Genomic DNA, 16,757 nt, shown 5'->3' with positions numbered 1-16,757 from the left:
GGACGTTGTACTCATAGACGAGAAGAAGATGGAGATGGTCAGGGTGGATCTGCAATTTCTCTATGATTACGAAACAAAAACCAAGAATTTGATGGCAGAAATCGGAGAAGATCTTGACCAGCATTTGTCAGGATTTTCGTTTCAACTGCGCCGCCCTTCTCCCCATGTTTGGTTTTGGTCAAGGTTTGTATCCTCTGTAGCATCGCGTATGGGCTCTATCGAACCGACTTCTACGGATTTCAATGCGAGGAAACCGCTCGATGCTTTGGCCAGTGAGATGCGCTCGCTGCAGAATTACTTGAATGATGTATTATGCAGTGACGTTGACTACCCAGTGGCAGCAGCAGGTGGTGATGACGTTATTGACATCAATGCTTCCATGAATCGTGTTGCATCTGAGATTGTGCACCTTGCAATTCACACTTGTGATTACTGGTTTTCTTACAGGACAAACCCAGGCCCAATCCAAGAGGAAAAATGGATTAAGCTATCTAAATTTGCGGTGGATTTGCAGCATGAGATTGATCCTACCAATCCCAAGTTCATGGAGTTCCATCTCCATTTCCTTATAGCTCTCTATAAAACTGGACAACATCAGGTGAAATTTTGCCGCAAATTTTGCAACTATGTTGCCACGAAATCGGGGGCTGAACAAGTTCTCGACGAGGTGTCTTGGCTGGTGAAGTTTTTAGTCAGCAGTAAACTAGAGGAGGAGGATCAATTTCTTCCAATTTTTTTTGCTGAAATTCATGCAGTGCTCGTAGTAATGGCATCTGTTTTCAAGAAACAACGGGATGAATGTCCTAAGACTCTGCATTCTGAGTTAGTTATGATGATTTGTCTCCTCCAGACAGAGCTTTTCCTTACGGAGATTGCTCTGCCAAAGATTAAGAACAGCACTTTTCAAATTGAAGATCAGCTCGATCAAATGAAAGATCAGGTCTGTCAGAAGCTGGGAAAAGTGAGAAGATATTCCAAGAATCTTCCAAGTGGGAAGGCTGAATATGGGAATAAGATTTTGGCTCTCATTGAACAACTGTACTACAGTGTAGCATCTCTCTGTCGGTCATTCAAGGCCAAGAAGATAAACAAATCTACGGTAAAGAACTCAATTCTCCTCCTGCTTCTTAACATTGTCATTTTGAAGGCAGAGTCATTAAATAAGAGTAGTAATGCTGCAAATTTCTTGGTTTATCGGAAAGGTCAAATAGCACTCCTTGAGCAGCTCAATCTTTTCACGCTTCTCTCGAATCACCTAATGACAGTGGACATGGACATGTTCTTCTCACAAACTGAAATATTTACTACGGGGATGATGACAGAAGGCAACAAAAATATGATCCTCTCATCTCTTGAGCTGTTAGATAAGGTGAAGCGTATCAAGGCTAAGCTTAGAGAGGTTTGTCCCCAGGTTCCGTTGTCTGATTTTCCCAAAACTTACAGGCCAGGATTCATTGATTTTCTACTCAGAAACCTAGAGGAGCTGCTGAAATATGATCCTTCATCAATTGCACCAGTCAAGCATCATATAAAAGAGGTTCAACTACAATTCAAGTCTCTGAGTTCTATTTTCATGAAAGCTTCAGAGTCGGATATTAGTGAGAATCCAGAACTAAAAGATTTTCTTAATTGTGCTGCCAATATAGCATATAAAATTGAATATGTCATTGATTTGATTGAAATTGATGCTCAGTGGCAGCATTTCTTTTTGGTTTTTGATCTACTAGAGGAGTTAAGAATTGTTAATAAGCGAGCCTCTGGAATTCATTTGACAACCTCTGATGACGGAGACCGAGATTACCAAAACCTTAGCCAGGTTCCACTCAACAAGATGGCACAGGATGGTATCCCATTAATCAAGGAAACGGTGGTGGATATCAGTGATGAAGAACAAGTTATAACTGATCAACTCACCAAAGGATCCGCACGGTTGGGTATTGTTTCTATTGTGGGAATGCCGGGTATTGGCAAAACAACAATGGCTTGGAAACTGTTTAACTGCCCAAAGGTTCTGTCTCACTTTCATTGTCGGGCATGGTGTACAGTTTCACAAGAATATGAGAAAAGAGAACTGTTGCTTGAGATATTAGGTGGCATTCATGGGCTTAATGAGAATATTTGTCAAATGAGTAAGGAAGATCTCCAACTAAAATTGCGTCAGTGCTTGTTGAGAAACAAGTTTCTCATAGTTATGGATGACGTGTGGGATGCTGGAGTTTGGAATGAGTTAAAAATTTCATTCCCTGATGATGCGAATGGAAGTAGAGTTTTGATAACCAGCCGTCATCATGATGTGGCCTTGCAAATTGAACCAAATGGTGATCCTCATTCTCTACGCTTATTTTCTGATGATGAAAGCTGGAACTTAATAGTAGGGAGAGTATTCCAAGGTGAATCTTGTCCGGAAGAATTGTTGCTAGTCGGAAAGGAAATTGCCCAAAAGTGTAAAGGATTACCTCTAGCTGTAGTTGCAATATCTGGTCTCCTCCGAAGGATAGAAAACAGCAGAGAATCGTGGGAGAAAATTGCAAAAAGCTTGATTGCAAAAGTAATGGAAGATCCAAAAGCTCGGTGCATGGAAATCTTAGAATTGAGTTACAAATACTTACCCGGATATCTAAAACCGTGCTTTATTTATTTGGGAGTTTTCCTTGAAGACAAGGATATTCCTGTTAGCAAGTTGACACGGTTTTGGCTTGCTGAAGGTTGCATTCATGACTCTGAGTTGAAGAGCTTAGAAGGTATTGCCGAAGGTTACTTGATGGAGTTGATTAGCAGAAGCCTGGTGGAAGTCTCCAAAAGAAGATCCAACGGAATGGTCAAATCATGTCGCTTGCATGATCTGTTACGTGATTTTTGTCAGTTAAAAGCCAGAGCAGAGAACTTCTTCCAGCTAGTAACCAGGTTTGATGAGCCATATGTTTCTTTTCCTAGTTCAGATTTTGGTTTTGAATTTGATTTTGGCCATCATTCTGATCCTGTAACATATGAGGCCTACCGATTGTGCATTTTCTTGAAGCGAGTTCATTTTGTTGTATCAAGACCTTTTGGCCTGGGCACTCGTTCTTTGATATTCTTCCCCTCAGCTGATTCAGAGCCCAGATGTCCATATGACATCTCATTCATTTGTAGTAACTTCAAACTTCTGCGGGTGTTAGATTTTGAATGCATCAACCTGGGTATCACCTTCCCTGCTGACATTTCGTTACTGGTCCATTTGAGGTACTTGGCAGTTACTGGATATATGCAAACTATTCCACAATCCATTGCCAATCTCCAAAAACTAGAAACTTTTGTCGTGAAGGGATTACGTGGTCTGGTTGTTTTACCAGATACTATTTGGCACATGGCAAGGTTGAGGCATCTTCATGTGAATATGCATGTTGCTTTCAAATTGGATGATGAAGGGCTTGAAGGCTGCTCTCAGTTGGGAAATTTGGTCAGCTTTTCCCGTCTCTCTCTCTCTTGTGGTGAAGATGTAGAATCAATAATAAAGAGGTTGCCAAATCTGCAGAAACTGAGATGCATATTCTTTCATCCACAGGGTTCTTCGAAGAATTCCTATCAGTTTCCAAGATTAGATTTTCTAACTCATTTGGTATCACTCAATGTATTTTACTACGGAAGCGCTATTACCAGGGAATTCATTCTCCCGTCCAATCTGAGGAAATTGACTCTTTCAAACTTTCGTCTACCATGGAGTCATATCTCAACAATTGGGAGACTACCCAACCTGGAGGTTCTCAAATTGCTTCTTGGTGCCTTTGAGGGGCTGACATGGGACATGGAGGAAGAACAGTTCAAGGAACTCAAATTCTTGAAGTTAGACAATCTGAACGTTTCTCAATGGAATGCGACTTGTGATCACCTTCCCAAACTTCAACGGCTTGTCTTGCAAAATTGCAAAGACCTCGAGGAAATCCCGTATGATTTTGCAGACATAGGTACCCTGGAAGTGATTGAAGTGCACTGGTGCGGACAATCAGCAGAAGAGTCTGCAAAAAGGATTGCGGATGCAACTGGGGACATCAAAGTGCTTATCAGTAGTTCATATTTGAGATGATAAGAGTATGATTGTGGATTATGTTGTATTACTCCCCGAACTTGTAAGATAATCAAATTTCAGTACCTTATCCTTCTCTCGATTCATTTGTGAGATGATATCTCTTTTAATAGTTGAGGACAGACGACTGGCTGAAAAATATCAAGGTCATCTGTTCCTTCTTGTTTGAAACATCTGCACAGTTGAATTCATTTTGCTTCAAGTTGGTATTTGTCCTCTAGATTACATCTACCGTAATCTTAACTTTTTTGAGCATGCTGAAATTCGAGTATTGCAGATTGGTTTCGACGTTTACTGCATTTTATCCTTCTATCATAAACTATTGACAGCCGCAGTTGCTGCACCCCATAAGCGCTAGGCAGTTGCAACTCCATAACTTCATACCTGTTTCCCTGAAATACGTTTTCCAGTCTTTTTAAGTTCTCAGCATGGAAATGGCTGTAGTATTGTTACAGTCAACTGAAAATGCACAATTCACCTTAGACGCCAACATGGGTGACAAGAAACATGAGGGTAAACGGGGATTTTACATGCCTTAGATACCCTTGTGCAGTTATGCAGATTCCCAATGAAGATTATGTCAAACTTTTTCCCAGAAAGGAATTTTATCTCTTGTTAGATTGCAGAGGTAAGTGATTTTGTGCAAAGCTAAAACTAAACACGACCAATCCTAGAATGATCCTTAGGAAAAGAGCTATTTGGAAGATCGTCACTAACCGCAGATTGAATTCATCATGTTGGACAAACATGGCAAGCAATCTACCAATTCATCACCATGAAGAACATGCAATAGGTCGGTCGTTTTGGTCCAAATTTCCGCCTTTACTATCATCCATGACCTCCACCTTTGTTCTCATTTAAGTTTTCAAAATCCCTGTTTAGATCAATAATCAGCACTTGCCATTTTCTTGGAAGTACAGAGAACACTTTATTGAGGCACAAATAAACAAAGCCCAAATTTTGGTGAAACTCACATTATTGGTGAAATTCACATCAATTTTATTTGGTGATTTCAGTGGTGGAGCCAAGAATTAATTTCATTGGCAGCAAGAGCGACGTAGATTATTTTTATTTGTTAATTTCCCCTAAAATTAAGACATGGAAACAATATTCACTGAATAAATAAAAAATGATACTACTATCTCCAAGGGAAAAAAATAATACAACCATCGTATGATTAATATAATATAGAATGACATTCTGCAAATCATTATATGGTTTGCTTCATAAATTACATCAAACCTATTACATTTGTTGTAGATAAGTTTTTTTAAAGTTTGCATTTGTTCGAGAAGAAGAGGATGGGTGAAGAAGGTGATCAGCAGAGTTGGTGAGGAAACAAAAAAGTATGCGCTTTTATGTGTTAAAATGAGATCCAGAGTCAAAATAAGTAACACGACTACTCTAAGCAACCACCAGCCTTTGGGCTGGTGGCCACTACCTAAGTGGGTGGGGTCAAATCTTGCCTCCCACCAAAAAATGCCACATCTAAGTGGTTTGTTTCTAAAAAATTCAGGCGGGTGTGCTGTGCACCCGTCTAGTCCGGTGGTGGTTCAATCCCCTCCGAATTACCCCTGGACCTCCTTAGGTCCGCCCCCTCCCTCTTGGTGTAGGATAGAATAGGTTTATCGTCTCCGAAAAAAAAAAGAAAAAAAAAAAACTACTCTAAGCAAATTAAGATTTTTGTTTTATTACGAGCTGGTGAGAAAATAAATAGTTCTTGCTTTTATAGGTGTTAAAATGATATCGAGAAGCAAAATAAGTAATACAGCTATCTTAGGCAAATTAAGATTTTCATTTTATTGAAAAGGCTCTCTATACAACTTTTTTAGCTTATAATTAACAAACAATAAGAAGTTACAAGGAAACTAAATAGTTGAAGCACAAGGTTTTTTGATAGTTTTACATGCTGTTTCTATTAAGTTACAACGCTAGTAGATGTAAATTTTCACTTCTCAATAACTTAGTGGGGGTAAAAATAGAATCCATGAAAATTATAAGCGCAATTACACAATTTCCATGTTCCCGTGCCTCCCAGTGCAAATCCGTGTAAATCCACCTCTAGTGAAATTTGTCTTAATCATTGGGGTGTCAAAAGTGGAAATCTTTTGCTTGAACTCATAATTTTGGATTGCTATTTTTCTTCAAAAAATTTTTACATTTATCATAAGTACATTTTCTAATCGTATTTTTATCTCTTACACATTAAATCGTCACAGTATATTTTCTATAAAAACTCTAAAAAATGATAATCTAAATGGGCTCTAAGTATTCTGAACTCGAGGACAGAATTCATGTTTTCTATCTGCTTTGATGATATAATTATCTGATCGAAACATCTAAAAACACTTGCCTTATCTACTTTTCTTGTCCCTAAGAAATTGACAGCATAATTTTCTTTGTGGTATACCATCGAAAATTTTGACGAAATGGTGATAAGGTGCAGAATTGCTATTTAATTTATGATTATTTTCCCATAATTTTAATCAAATATTGTTTTAGTTGATTGATTCTACTTATATTTGGTTAATGGTGCTAATTGTAGGAAAATGAGCAAAATATGCATAAAATGGACAATTTTTCAATTAATTTGGGATTCACATGTTCGGAGCCTGTTTCCAAGTTCAATTCAAAGTCTGGGCAATTTTAGAGGAAGATTTGAATTTTCATTATTAGTTTTATGATTGAATTAGGAAACTTCGAATATTTTCTTTTGTGATTTATTTTTTTATTTAGAAGACTAGTTGTTATTTAGTAGTAGACTTCAATTAGGAAATAAAGAGAAAAAGACAGCCGATTTCCCGTTTGATTACCACCTTGGGCCACCTTGGCCCAGGGAACAATCAAAAAGGACCGTGACCCCTTGTGGGAAAAAGGAGCCGCTTGGCTTTCTTTTCTTCTTAGTTAGTTTTCTTTGTTGAGCGCTTTTGCGAAGGTTCTCGATGAATTCACGCGGTTTCTTTTCTATGATGTGGAGCTAAATTTCTTTTTCTAGTCAAGGAACAATGAAGGATTTAGTTCATCTAAAATTGTGAGATTCAATTGATTATTTTTATTTTTTTTATTTACTGATATTCATATATTCTCTGATTTAATTTCTTATGGTTGTTATTTTGTTTGAATATCAAGGGCATTCGATATGTAATTAAGGAAAAATCGTCCAAAACGTCCCTCACATCTTGTAAAATGACTTTTTTCATCCCTCACTTTTAAAAGTGTAATTTTATGTCCCTTACATATTCACATCGGTCAAATTTAGTCCCTAACTAGGTTTTCAATCATTTTTTGGCCGGAATCCATCACGTGCAAGACATGTGATCATTTTTGAAGGGTAAATTTGTCAAATTATATTTTACATAATCTAATCTATAGTCCTCCACATTTTATAAAACAAATTTTTTCGTCCCTCACATTTTATAAAATAATTTTTTCATCCCTCACATTTCACAAAATGAATTTCTCCATCCCTCACATTTCAAAAAATGAATATTTTCATCCCTCACTAATTATGTGTGTGAGGGAAACCCTAAAAAAAAAAAATGTGTGTGAATACATTTTGTTTAAACACATGTATATGTCTATTTGATTTTGCTTAATAATACGAATAGCATAAATATATGTATGTGTCTATTTGATTTCACTTAACAATATGAATACCATATATTATACGTGATCATTTGATTTCATCTGGTATTAGCTAGTAAAAATCTTGCATTCATTGTCAAGTTGGCAATAAAGCTATTTTTGGTCAAAATACAATAAGAATATGTAAATTAAGATTCTATTGGTAAATATTAATCATAATCATACAAAAAGAGAAGATAGCCCACAAGTTGGGCCCAATTACATACATGTGTTTATGCTATTATTATTAAGCAAAATCAAATACACATATACATGTGTTTGAAAAAAAATGTATTCACACACATAATTAGTGAGAAATGAAAATTTTATTTTTTGAAATGTGAGGGATGGAGAAATTCATTTTGTGAAATGTGAGGGATGAAAAAAATCATTTTATAAAATGTGAGGGACGAAAAAATTTATTTTATAAAATGTGGAGGATTATAGATCAGATTATGTAAAATATAATTTGACAAATTTACCCTTAAAAAATGATCACGTGCCTTGCACATGATGGATTCTGGCCAAAAAATGATCGGAAATCTAGTTATGGACTAAATTTGACCAATGTGAATATGTAAGGGACATAAAATTACACTTTTAAAAGTGAGGGACGAAAAAAGTTATTTTACAAAATATGAGGGACGTTTTGAACAATTTTCCCTTTAATTAATCTAATAACCTAAAACTAGTTAGAGCAGTTAAATCCATAATTATTTAATTGCTTTAAATTAGTGGTGACTGGCATGATTGGGTTTGTGTCAGGGGAACATATAGGCTAACTTAAAATAACCTTCGTAGTGTATTATTTGATTAGAACAGGACTTTTCTAATTCTTAAGGTAATTGGCAAATTGAACTCTACGGTCGTACATAGGATTATTTCTTGATTAGGGAAGTGATTAACAGTTGTACCTTGATCACCGATACAGTAAGGAGAAATTGATTGTCATTGCTTGTTTGGCAGTTATAACTTGTTTATCAGTGAGTGAATGAAATTATTATTGCATCCAAAATTATTTCTTGGCTAGAATTTATTTATTATTGTTTCATTTTTAGTAAATTATTAGTTAGGCCTTTTTATTTGATTTGTTTAGTCATTCATATTTTTATAAAAATCTCCCCATATTTTGAACTTGAGGATAAACGAATTTCTCCAGTTCCTGTGAATTCGACTCTGCTTACCACTAGATACAGAATTTGTATTTAATTTGAGCAGATAATTATTATTGTACAATCTCAACACCTGTCAAATGGTTCATATATGAATGTTACAAGAGTATAGTTTAGTTGTTCCTCTTTCCAGCTACCACGGCCACCATGTCCTCTTCAAGCCTTAAAAGTTGCAATTTCATAATTTCATGCCTGCTGGATGGCTTGATCCGATTGGACTGAATATCATTTTCCTTTGAAAAATAGTGCGTCTTTAAGCTAAAGTTGGGAATTATTGATCATCTTTTTTAAAAGGAGAAGGAAAAAGAAAGAAAAGACAAAAAGCTAAAGTTGGGAATTATTGATCCTCTTTTTAAAAAGAAGAAGGAAAAAGAAAGAAAAAGAAAAAGCTAAAGCTGGGATGGGATGGGATGGACACAGACGGCATGTTATTTAACAAAAAACCAAGGAATATATTTTTGGGAAAGTGTTGAAAAGGCAATTTAATAATGAAGGAGAAAGTTCTGTAGAATCATGGTTAAAAGCAATTACATACATTGCGTGATGACGCTCAATACAAAGAGTGGTACATTGTCGCGCCTGATTTAATGCATAATCATAATTCATTCCCTTCCTAATAATTTGATAGAAGTCATACACTTCTCATTAAGAGAGCACCCAATGTGTGTGCAGCTTAGAAATAATTTTTAATTTTTATGAATATATTAATTTTATGTTTACAAAATTAAATTTTACATAAATTCTTCAAAAAAATTACAATTTATTATTAATTTTTTTTCTTTAATACAGTCATAGTTAATTTGGTATTTACAATATTTATGAGAGTTATGTGAGATGTCAAGTTCGAAACCTCTCAATTATATTAAAAAAAAACTTAATGTATCATTATCACTGGGAGTTATGAGTGATTATATTAGCAAATGTGATTAGATTATTAGGGTAAAAATTAATTTTTTAAGGGCAAAATTAAAAGTTGAAAAAATGACACAAAATATTTACCCCAACCTCTTCTAGACAATTTAGTTCAGATTGCACATCTTTTGGGTTTTAAAACTTGCAACGTGTAACAAAAAAATTCATCTAGACTGCTCCAGTGCCACCATCTAGTTCATCTTTTGAATGTCAACAACTTACAATTTAACTTTAACCAATAGAACCATATCCTTGTACTGGTAAACAGGATTCGAGACTTTACAAATTGAGTTGTTATCCAATAAAAATTAGTTGTGTAATTACTACTCCATTTGGTATAAATTCATACAACTTTAGTGTAAAACTTGAGCTTGTGATTTATACAACTAAATTTGTGTAAAAAAAATCATAATTTCACTGAAATTGTACTAGCTTACACCAAATGTTGTTAGATCTGCACAACTGGTTTAAACCGGAGGGCTCCAAATCCATGGTAAATGGGTGTCTTATGTTTCACAATTTACATCATTCAAATAAAAAAAAATCATTGAAATATCCATTCTCTGCTTCCCAATGCTGTTCATCCCCCGTATTGCATAAACAATTATCACCCTCTCGTTAATCTTGTATTATCAAAACCTACATGGAATTCCACCCGATTCTTGTCCATGGGGTAAAAAGTCAAGGATCAGCGTCATGAATGATTTTTATAAGCTTGTTTGGATACGCATATGGCCCGTGTGGTAACCAATGCCCCACAAAAAAAAAAAGAGAAAAAAAAAGCTCAATGTCCAACAAATAATTGTAAGGCAATAGGATTGGCAGCACTTAAAAGTGTTAAATTGCCCTCCGGGATTTGGTCCGGTGGGAAATAGCCTGCAGGATCCACTCCCTGCTGGACTACAATTTGAATGTCCAAGAATTGCTTGTAAACCAACCAAAGTAATAGTGGTTTACAACTTGTAATAATAGTAATCAACAGTGTAAATCTCCTCCAATTGGTTGTAAGCTAAAGACATCAATATTGAATTGACTCTTAAATGTGTAAATAATAATCAGTAGTGTGAATTCCCAACAACTACTTGTAAGCTAACCAAAATCGAATTAGCAATAAACAGGTTTCTTCCAAAGTTTTGCATCTAAAGGCAGTTCACATCACGATCAAAATGTTTTCACTGGGCGAACTCATAACAGTTCAACCACGCATTCTTTTGCAATTATTCAACAATCAAATATATTTACAGCAGCTAAATAACGATCAAAAGGGACAATTTTTCTTTATAGTGTTTTTACTTACTCTTACACACAACACTGCCATGACGATTTCTAAATTGTTCTGGCATAACGATTTCTAAATTGTTCTTGAACAGGACTAATTCAAACCAAAAGTTTTATTTATTTATTTTTCAAAAACAGAAACGGTACTTACATAAATTAACACTTGATACTACAAGAATTAGTTATAAAAATGGGCAACTACCCTCGTATCTTTTCTTGCTATATCCATTAGCCATACTCGAAACTCATTATTCCATCCTGTATCATGCACTAATTTGATTGCATGTTGAGTTAGTGCATGATTACATATATTCCCTGCTCTGTACACAAAAGAAAAATTACACTGTTCAATTTCTTCCTTCATCTCCTCAATATCCTCTAGGACTGTTGCAATGCTAATGTCTTGAATATTGCTTGCATTGATTTGATCCGCCACAAATCTACAGTCTGATTGGACTTCTATCTTAGTCCATCCTGCATCTTTGCTCATCAAACTAAAAGTTTTATTTGCCAATTAAGAAATTATATTCGATTTGGATAATTAGAGAGTCAGGATTTTTGCTAATTTTCTTGACAAGTATAGAAAAAGCAAATGCCTTTTGTATCCCCTTGCTATCACAACAAACGAGACAAAAAAATTTCCAATACCTATGAATATTCTGAATATCCAAGGACATACTTGATCCCTTGATGATAGGAGAAAATCTCTTTCTTTTTTTAAATTGTCAACCAACAAGTAAAGCATTGGAAGAGTGAGAGTCTTGATTCGCTAAATTTTCCAATCTAATCTTGGCCGTGAAATTGTTTGAAATGGAAAGTGCCTCAAATTGCGAGGTCCCCGATGCTTGGGGGAGTTGAACAGTCGTACAGCTGTTTGTGGAAATTGTTTGAAATGGAAAGTGCCTAAAATTGTGAGGCCCCCGATGCGATTCGGAAGTCTCTTGCGTAGCTGCTACTCCATTTGAAGAATTTCTGTTTACACAGACAGACCAGTCTGATAGACAGATCTTGGTATCCTTGCTCAAGTAAGAGATGAAAATCCTGGACCTGGAGATGGGTGTTCCCTGCTGGGACGGCTGGGATATCATAGATTTTTTCTTGCATGCGTTACCGGGACGTACACTCGGACCTGTAACCATCTCGGATTGGGAGCTTTTGAGCTCTATTTGGGAAGCAATTCACAAGCTTGTAAGAGATGAACATGCAGAGCGGGTGCTGCTTAATATGGGATTCAAGATCGAAGCTGCAGCCCAGGAGATTGGCCGGGAATTGCTAATTATAGACAACAACAACAAGATGAAGCTGCCCCTGGTGGACGACAAAATTCTCCGAGATTATTACAAGAAAACCTGCAATGTGATCGAAGAGATCGGAGAAGCTGTTGAACACCTTTTGGTTTTATCCGGGAGGTCGTCGCGTCAACTGGAATCACCATCTGATGTTTCTTTTTGGTTCTCACTTGTATTTCCTCTAGCCGATACTTTGTTGAGTACGAGGACGGGCCTGCCATTCCCAGGCGCGCTGGAAAAGCTAGACTTCATCCGAGTATACTTGGCAAATGTATTCGGGGCTCTGGACTTCCCAGCAGCAGCAGCAGCAGCAGGAGGTGGTGATGATGTAAATATTATCAATGATTTTATGGCTCGTGTTGCATCTGTAATGGTACGCATTGCAATCCACATTTTTAAGTACCGGATTTCCCGCAGAAAATTGAATTTTCGAATAAAAAATATTACGCTAATGCCGCTAGATGATTTGCAACAAGAGATCGATCCAACTAATCCCAGATTCATGGAGTTCCATCTCCATTTCCTTGTAGCTCTCCATAAAATTGGAGGAGTTAAGCCCAAGTTTTGCTCTCTTTATTTTAATTATGTTGCCCCCAGGGTGAGGATCGGAGATCTTGGAGACAACTATTATCGAGTGATCTACAAGCAGTTAAAGATGTTAGTCTTCACCAAACTGGAGGAGAAAGAGGAGGACCAAACGATCCCAATTTTCTTTGCAGAAGTTCATACGGTGTTCACGGAGACGGGATCTCTCAAACAGACGAAGCTTATACATCTTTGTCAAAAAGCTGAGCCTAGACTTCCTGACCTACTTATACATGTTTGTCTTCTCCAGACGGAGCTTTTCCTCAAGGGGATGCTTCACCGTAACATTCAAGGGAGCACTTTCCAAATTAAAGATCTGCTCAATCGTGCTAAAGATGATGCTGATTGGATGACAAAAGAATTGATAAAACGTTTGGGAGAACATCCTCATGGAGAGGCAGAATATAATGCAGAATATGGGAATAAGACCGCGGCTCTCATTCAACAAGTGGACCACAAGGTCGCATCTCTCCACCAGTTATTTGAGGCGAAGAAGATAACAGAACCCACGGTGAGGAACTCAACTCTCCTATTGCTTCTTAACATTGTTGCTTTCAAAGCAGAAGCATTATTTGAGAAGTTACCACTGGAGAGTAGTAGGGCAGCAAATTCCGTGGCTCATCGCAAAGATCAAATTGCACTACTCGCGCGGCTTAATCTTTTCACACTTCTCTGCAACCAGCTAAAGAAGGAGACACAGGACGTGGACGTGATCTTCCCACAAACTGAAACTTTTGATGCAGGGATGACAGGACCCATCAACAATATGATCATGTCATCTTCTCAGCTGCTAGATAAGCAGAATCATCTCAGGACTAAGCTTAGAGAGCGAAGTCCCGAATTTCCATTTTCTGATATTCCCAAGACTTACATGCCAGGGTTCATTGATTTCCTCGTCAGAAACCTAAAGGAGCTGCTGAAATATGATCCTGCATCAATTGAACAAGTCAGGAATTACATAAAAGAGATTCATCTACATTTCGAGTCATTGGGTTCCTTTCTCATGAAAGTTTCAGAGTCGGATATTGAGGACAATCCAGAACTGAAAGATTTCGGTGTTCATGCTGCCAATATAGCATATAAAATTGAGCATGTTATTGACTCAATTGAGGTTGATGCTCAATGGCAGCACTTCTTTTTGGTTTATGATCTGCTAGAGGAGTTGAGGATTGTTAATAAGCAAGCCTCTAGTATTCAGTTGACAACCTCGGATGCCGGAGTCCAAAGTAGCAAACACATCATCCAGGTTCCACCCAACATGATATCACGGGCAGCAAGCAATGAAACGGTGGTCGATCTGAGAGATGAAGAACAATATGCGATTGATCAGCTCATCAAAGGATCCACACGGCGTGGCATTGTTTCCATTATTGGAATGCCTGGTATTGGCAAGACAACTCTGGCTTGGAAAGTGTTTAACCATCCAAATGTTAGGGATCACTTTCATTGCCTTGCATGGTGTACTGTTTCACACGTATATGAAAGAAGAGAACTGTTGCTGGAGATTTTGCGTGGCATTGTCGGGCTTACGGATGAAATTCGTCAAATGACTAACGAATATCTCCAATTAAAATTGCATCAGTGCTTACTAAGAAACAGGTTTCTCATTGTTATGGATGACGTGTGGGATGCTGGAGTTTGGAATGATCTAAGAAATTCATTCCCAGATGATGCCAATGGAAGCAGAATTTTGATTACGAGCCGCCTTCGTGATGTGGCCATGCAAATTGAACCAGATAGTGATCCTCATTCTCTACGCTTATTTTCTGATGATGAAAGCTGGACCTTATTAGTAGAGAAAGTATTCCATGGTAAAGGTTGTCCCGAAGAATTGTTGCTTGTTGGAAAGGGAATTGCCAAAAAGTGTAAAGGATTGCCTCTTGCTGTGGTTGCAATATCTGGTCTCCTCCAGAGGATAGAAAAGAGCTCAGAATCGTGGGGTAAAATTGCAAAAAGCTTGATTGCTGAAGTTATGGAAGATCCAAATGCTCGGTGCATGGAAATCTTAGAATTGAGTTACAAACACTTGCCGGGATATCTAAAACCGTGCTTTCTTTACTTGGGAGTTTTCCTTGAAGACAAGGATATTCCTGTTAGCAAGTTGATACGGTTTTGGCTTGCTGAAGGGTTCATCCATGACTCTGAGTTGAAGAGCTTGGAAGGTATTGCTGAAAGTTACTTGATGGAGTTGATTAGCAGAAGCCTGGTGGAAATCTCCAAAAAAAAATCCAATGGAGAGGTGAAAACATGCCGCTTGCATGATCTGTTACGTGATTTTTGTCAGTTAAAAGCCAAAGAAGAGAACTTTTTCAAGGTAATAACCAGGTCTGATGAGCCATATGTTTCTTTTCCCAGCTCAGATTTTGGTTTTGAATTCGATTTTGGCCATTATTCTGATCGCGTAACATATGAATCCTATCGGTTGTGCATATTTTTGGAGCGAGATCATTTTTTTGACTCAGTACCTTTTGGGCTGGGCACCCGCTCTATAATATTCTTTCCCTCAACTGATTCAGAGCCTATATGTCCTTCCGACATCTCATTCATTTGGCACAACTTCAAACTTCTGCGCACGTTGGACTTTGAAATGATCAACATTGGTATTACCTTTCCTGTTGAAATAGGACTATTGGTTCATTTGAGGTATTTGGCGGTTAGTGGGTATATGTGTTCTATTCCACAATCCATAGCCAATCTCCGAAAATTGGAAACTTTTGTTGTGAAGGGGTTACGTGGTCAGGTTGTCTTACCAGACAATATGTGGAGCATGGCAAGTTTGAGGCATCTTCATGTGAACATGCATGTTGCTTTCAAGTTGGATGATAAAGAGTTTGGCGGTTGCTGTGAGTTGGGAAATTTGGTTAGCTTTTCACGTCTCTCTCTTTCTTGTGGTGAAGATACAGAGAACATAGTGAAGAGGTTGCCAAATCTTCGTGAACTGAAATGCATATTCTTTCACCCATGGGATTCTTCCCAGAATTGTGGTCAGTTTCCAAAACTGGATTCTCTAACTCGTTTGGTGTCGCTCAATGTATCTTACGTTGGGAGAGCTATCACCAGTGAATTCGTTCTCCCACCAAATCTGAGGGAATTGACTCTTTCAAACTTTCACCTGCCATGGAGCCACATCCCAACAATTGGGAGACTACCCAACCTGGAAGTCCTCAAGTTACTTCTTGGTGCCTTTGAGGGGCTGGTATGGGACATGGAGGAAGAACAGTTCAAGGAACTTAAATTCTTGAAGTTAGACGATCTGAACATTTGTCAATGGAATGCTACTAGTGATCACCTTCCCAAACTTGAACGGCTTGTCTTGCGAAATTGCAAAGACCTGGAGGAAATCCCGAACGATTTTGCAGACATAGGTACACTGGAAGTGATTGAAGTGCACTGGTGTGGACAATCTGCAGAAGAGTCTGCAAAAGGAATCAGGGAAGCAGTTGGGGACATCAAAGTCATTATTAGTTCACATTTGAAATGATGAGCTTGATTGTAGGTTCTGTTGTATTACTCTACGAACTTGTAAGATAATCAAATTTCAGCAACTTGTTCTTTCCTCGATTCAGTTGTGAGCGGATGTGTTTCTTAATTCAACTTCAAGCTAATTGACATCTTTGGAAAGGTGAATTCAATATTTTTAAGTTGGTTTCGTTGGTAATGCATCAGGGATATATATATAATTTCACTATTAAAATAATATATATATATACATGCATATAAATTCGAGTCGACTCAGGAGCTAATGAATTGAGTATTTTTGAGCTTGAGTTCGACTTGATGAGTTCGAACTCGATGTTGTCCGAGCTCGACTCAAGCTCCTTGCGAGTAGCTTGA

The 16,757-nt window shown here is 37.4% G+C and overlaps 1 protein-coding gene across 1 annotated transcript; it reads left to right on the top strand.

Moving 5' to 3' along the window:
• The first annotated feature begins 12,593 nt into the window (after positions 1 to 12,593).
• On the top strand, positions 12,594 to 16,533 carry LOC113736344 (putative late blight resistance protein homolog R1A-3). The gene is made up of 2 exons (XM_072084644.1): positions 12,594 to 12,711; positions 12,936 to 16,533. Exon 2 carries the CDS (start codon positions 12,994 to 12,996, stop codon positions 16,402 to 16,404), a length of 3,411 nt encoding a protein of 1,136 aa, XP_071940745.1. The 5' UTR covers positions 12,594 to 12,711; positions 12,936 to 12,993; the 3' UTR covers positions 16,405 to 16,533.
• The last annotated feature ends 224 nt before the right edge of the window (positions 16,534 to 16,757 follow it).

This window comes from Coffea arabica, chromosome 3e, assembly GCF_036785885.1.
Source record: "Coffea arabica cultivar ET-39 chromosome 3e, Coffea Arabica ET-39 HiFi, whole genome shotgun sequence".
Classification (NCBI taxonomy): domain Eukaryota; kingdom Viridiplantae; phylum Streptophyta; class Magnoliopsida; order Gentianales; family Rubiaceae; genus Coffea; species Coffea arabica.
Note: the sequence above shows the minus strand (reverse complement) of the source record. Positions and strands in the feature narration are given on the sequence as shown.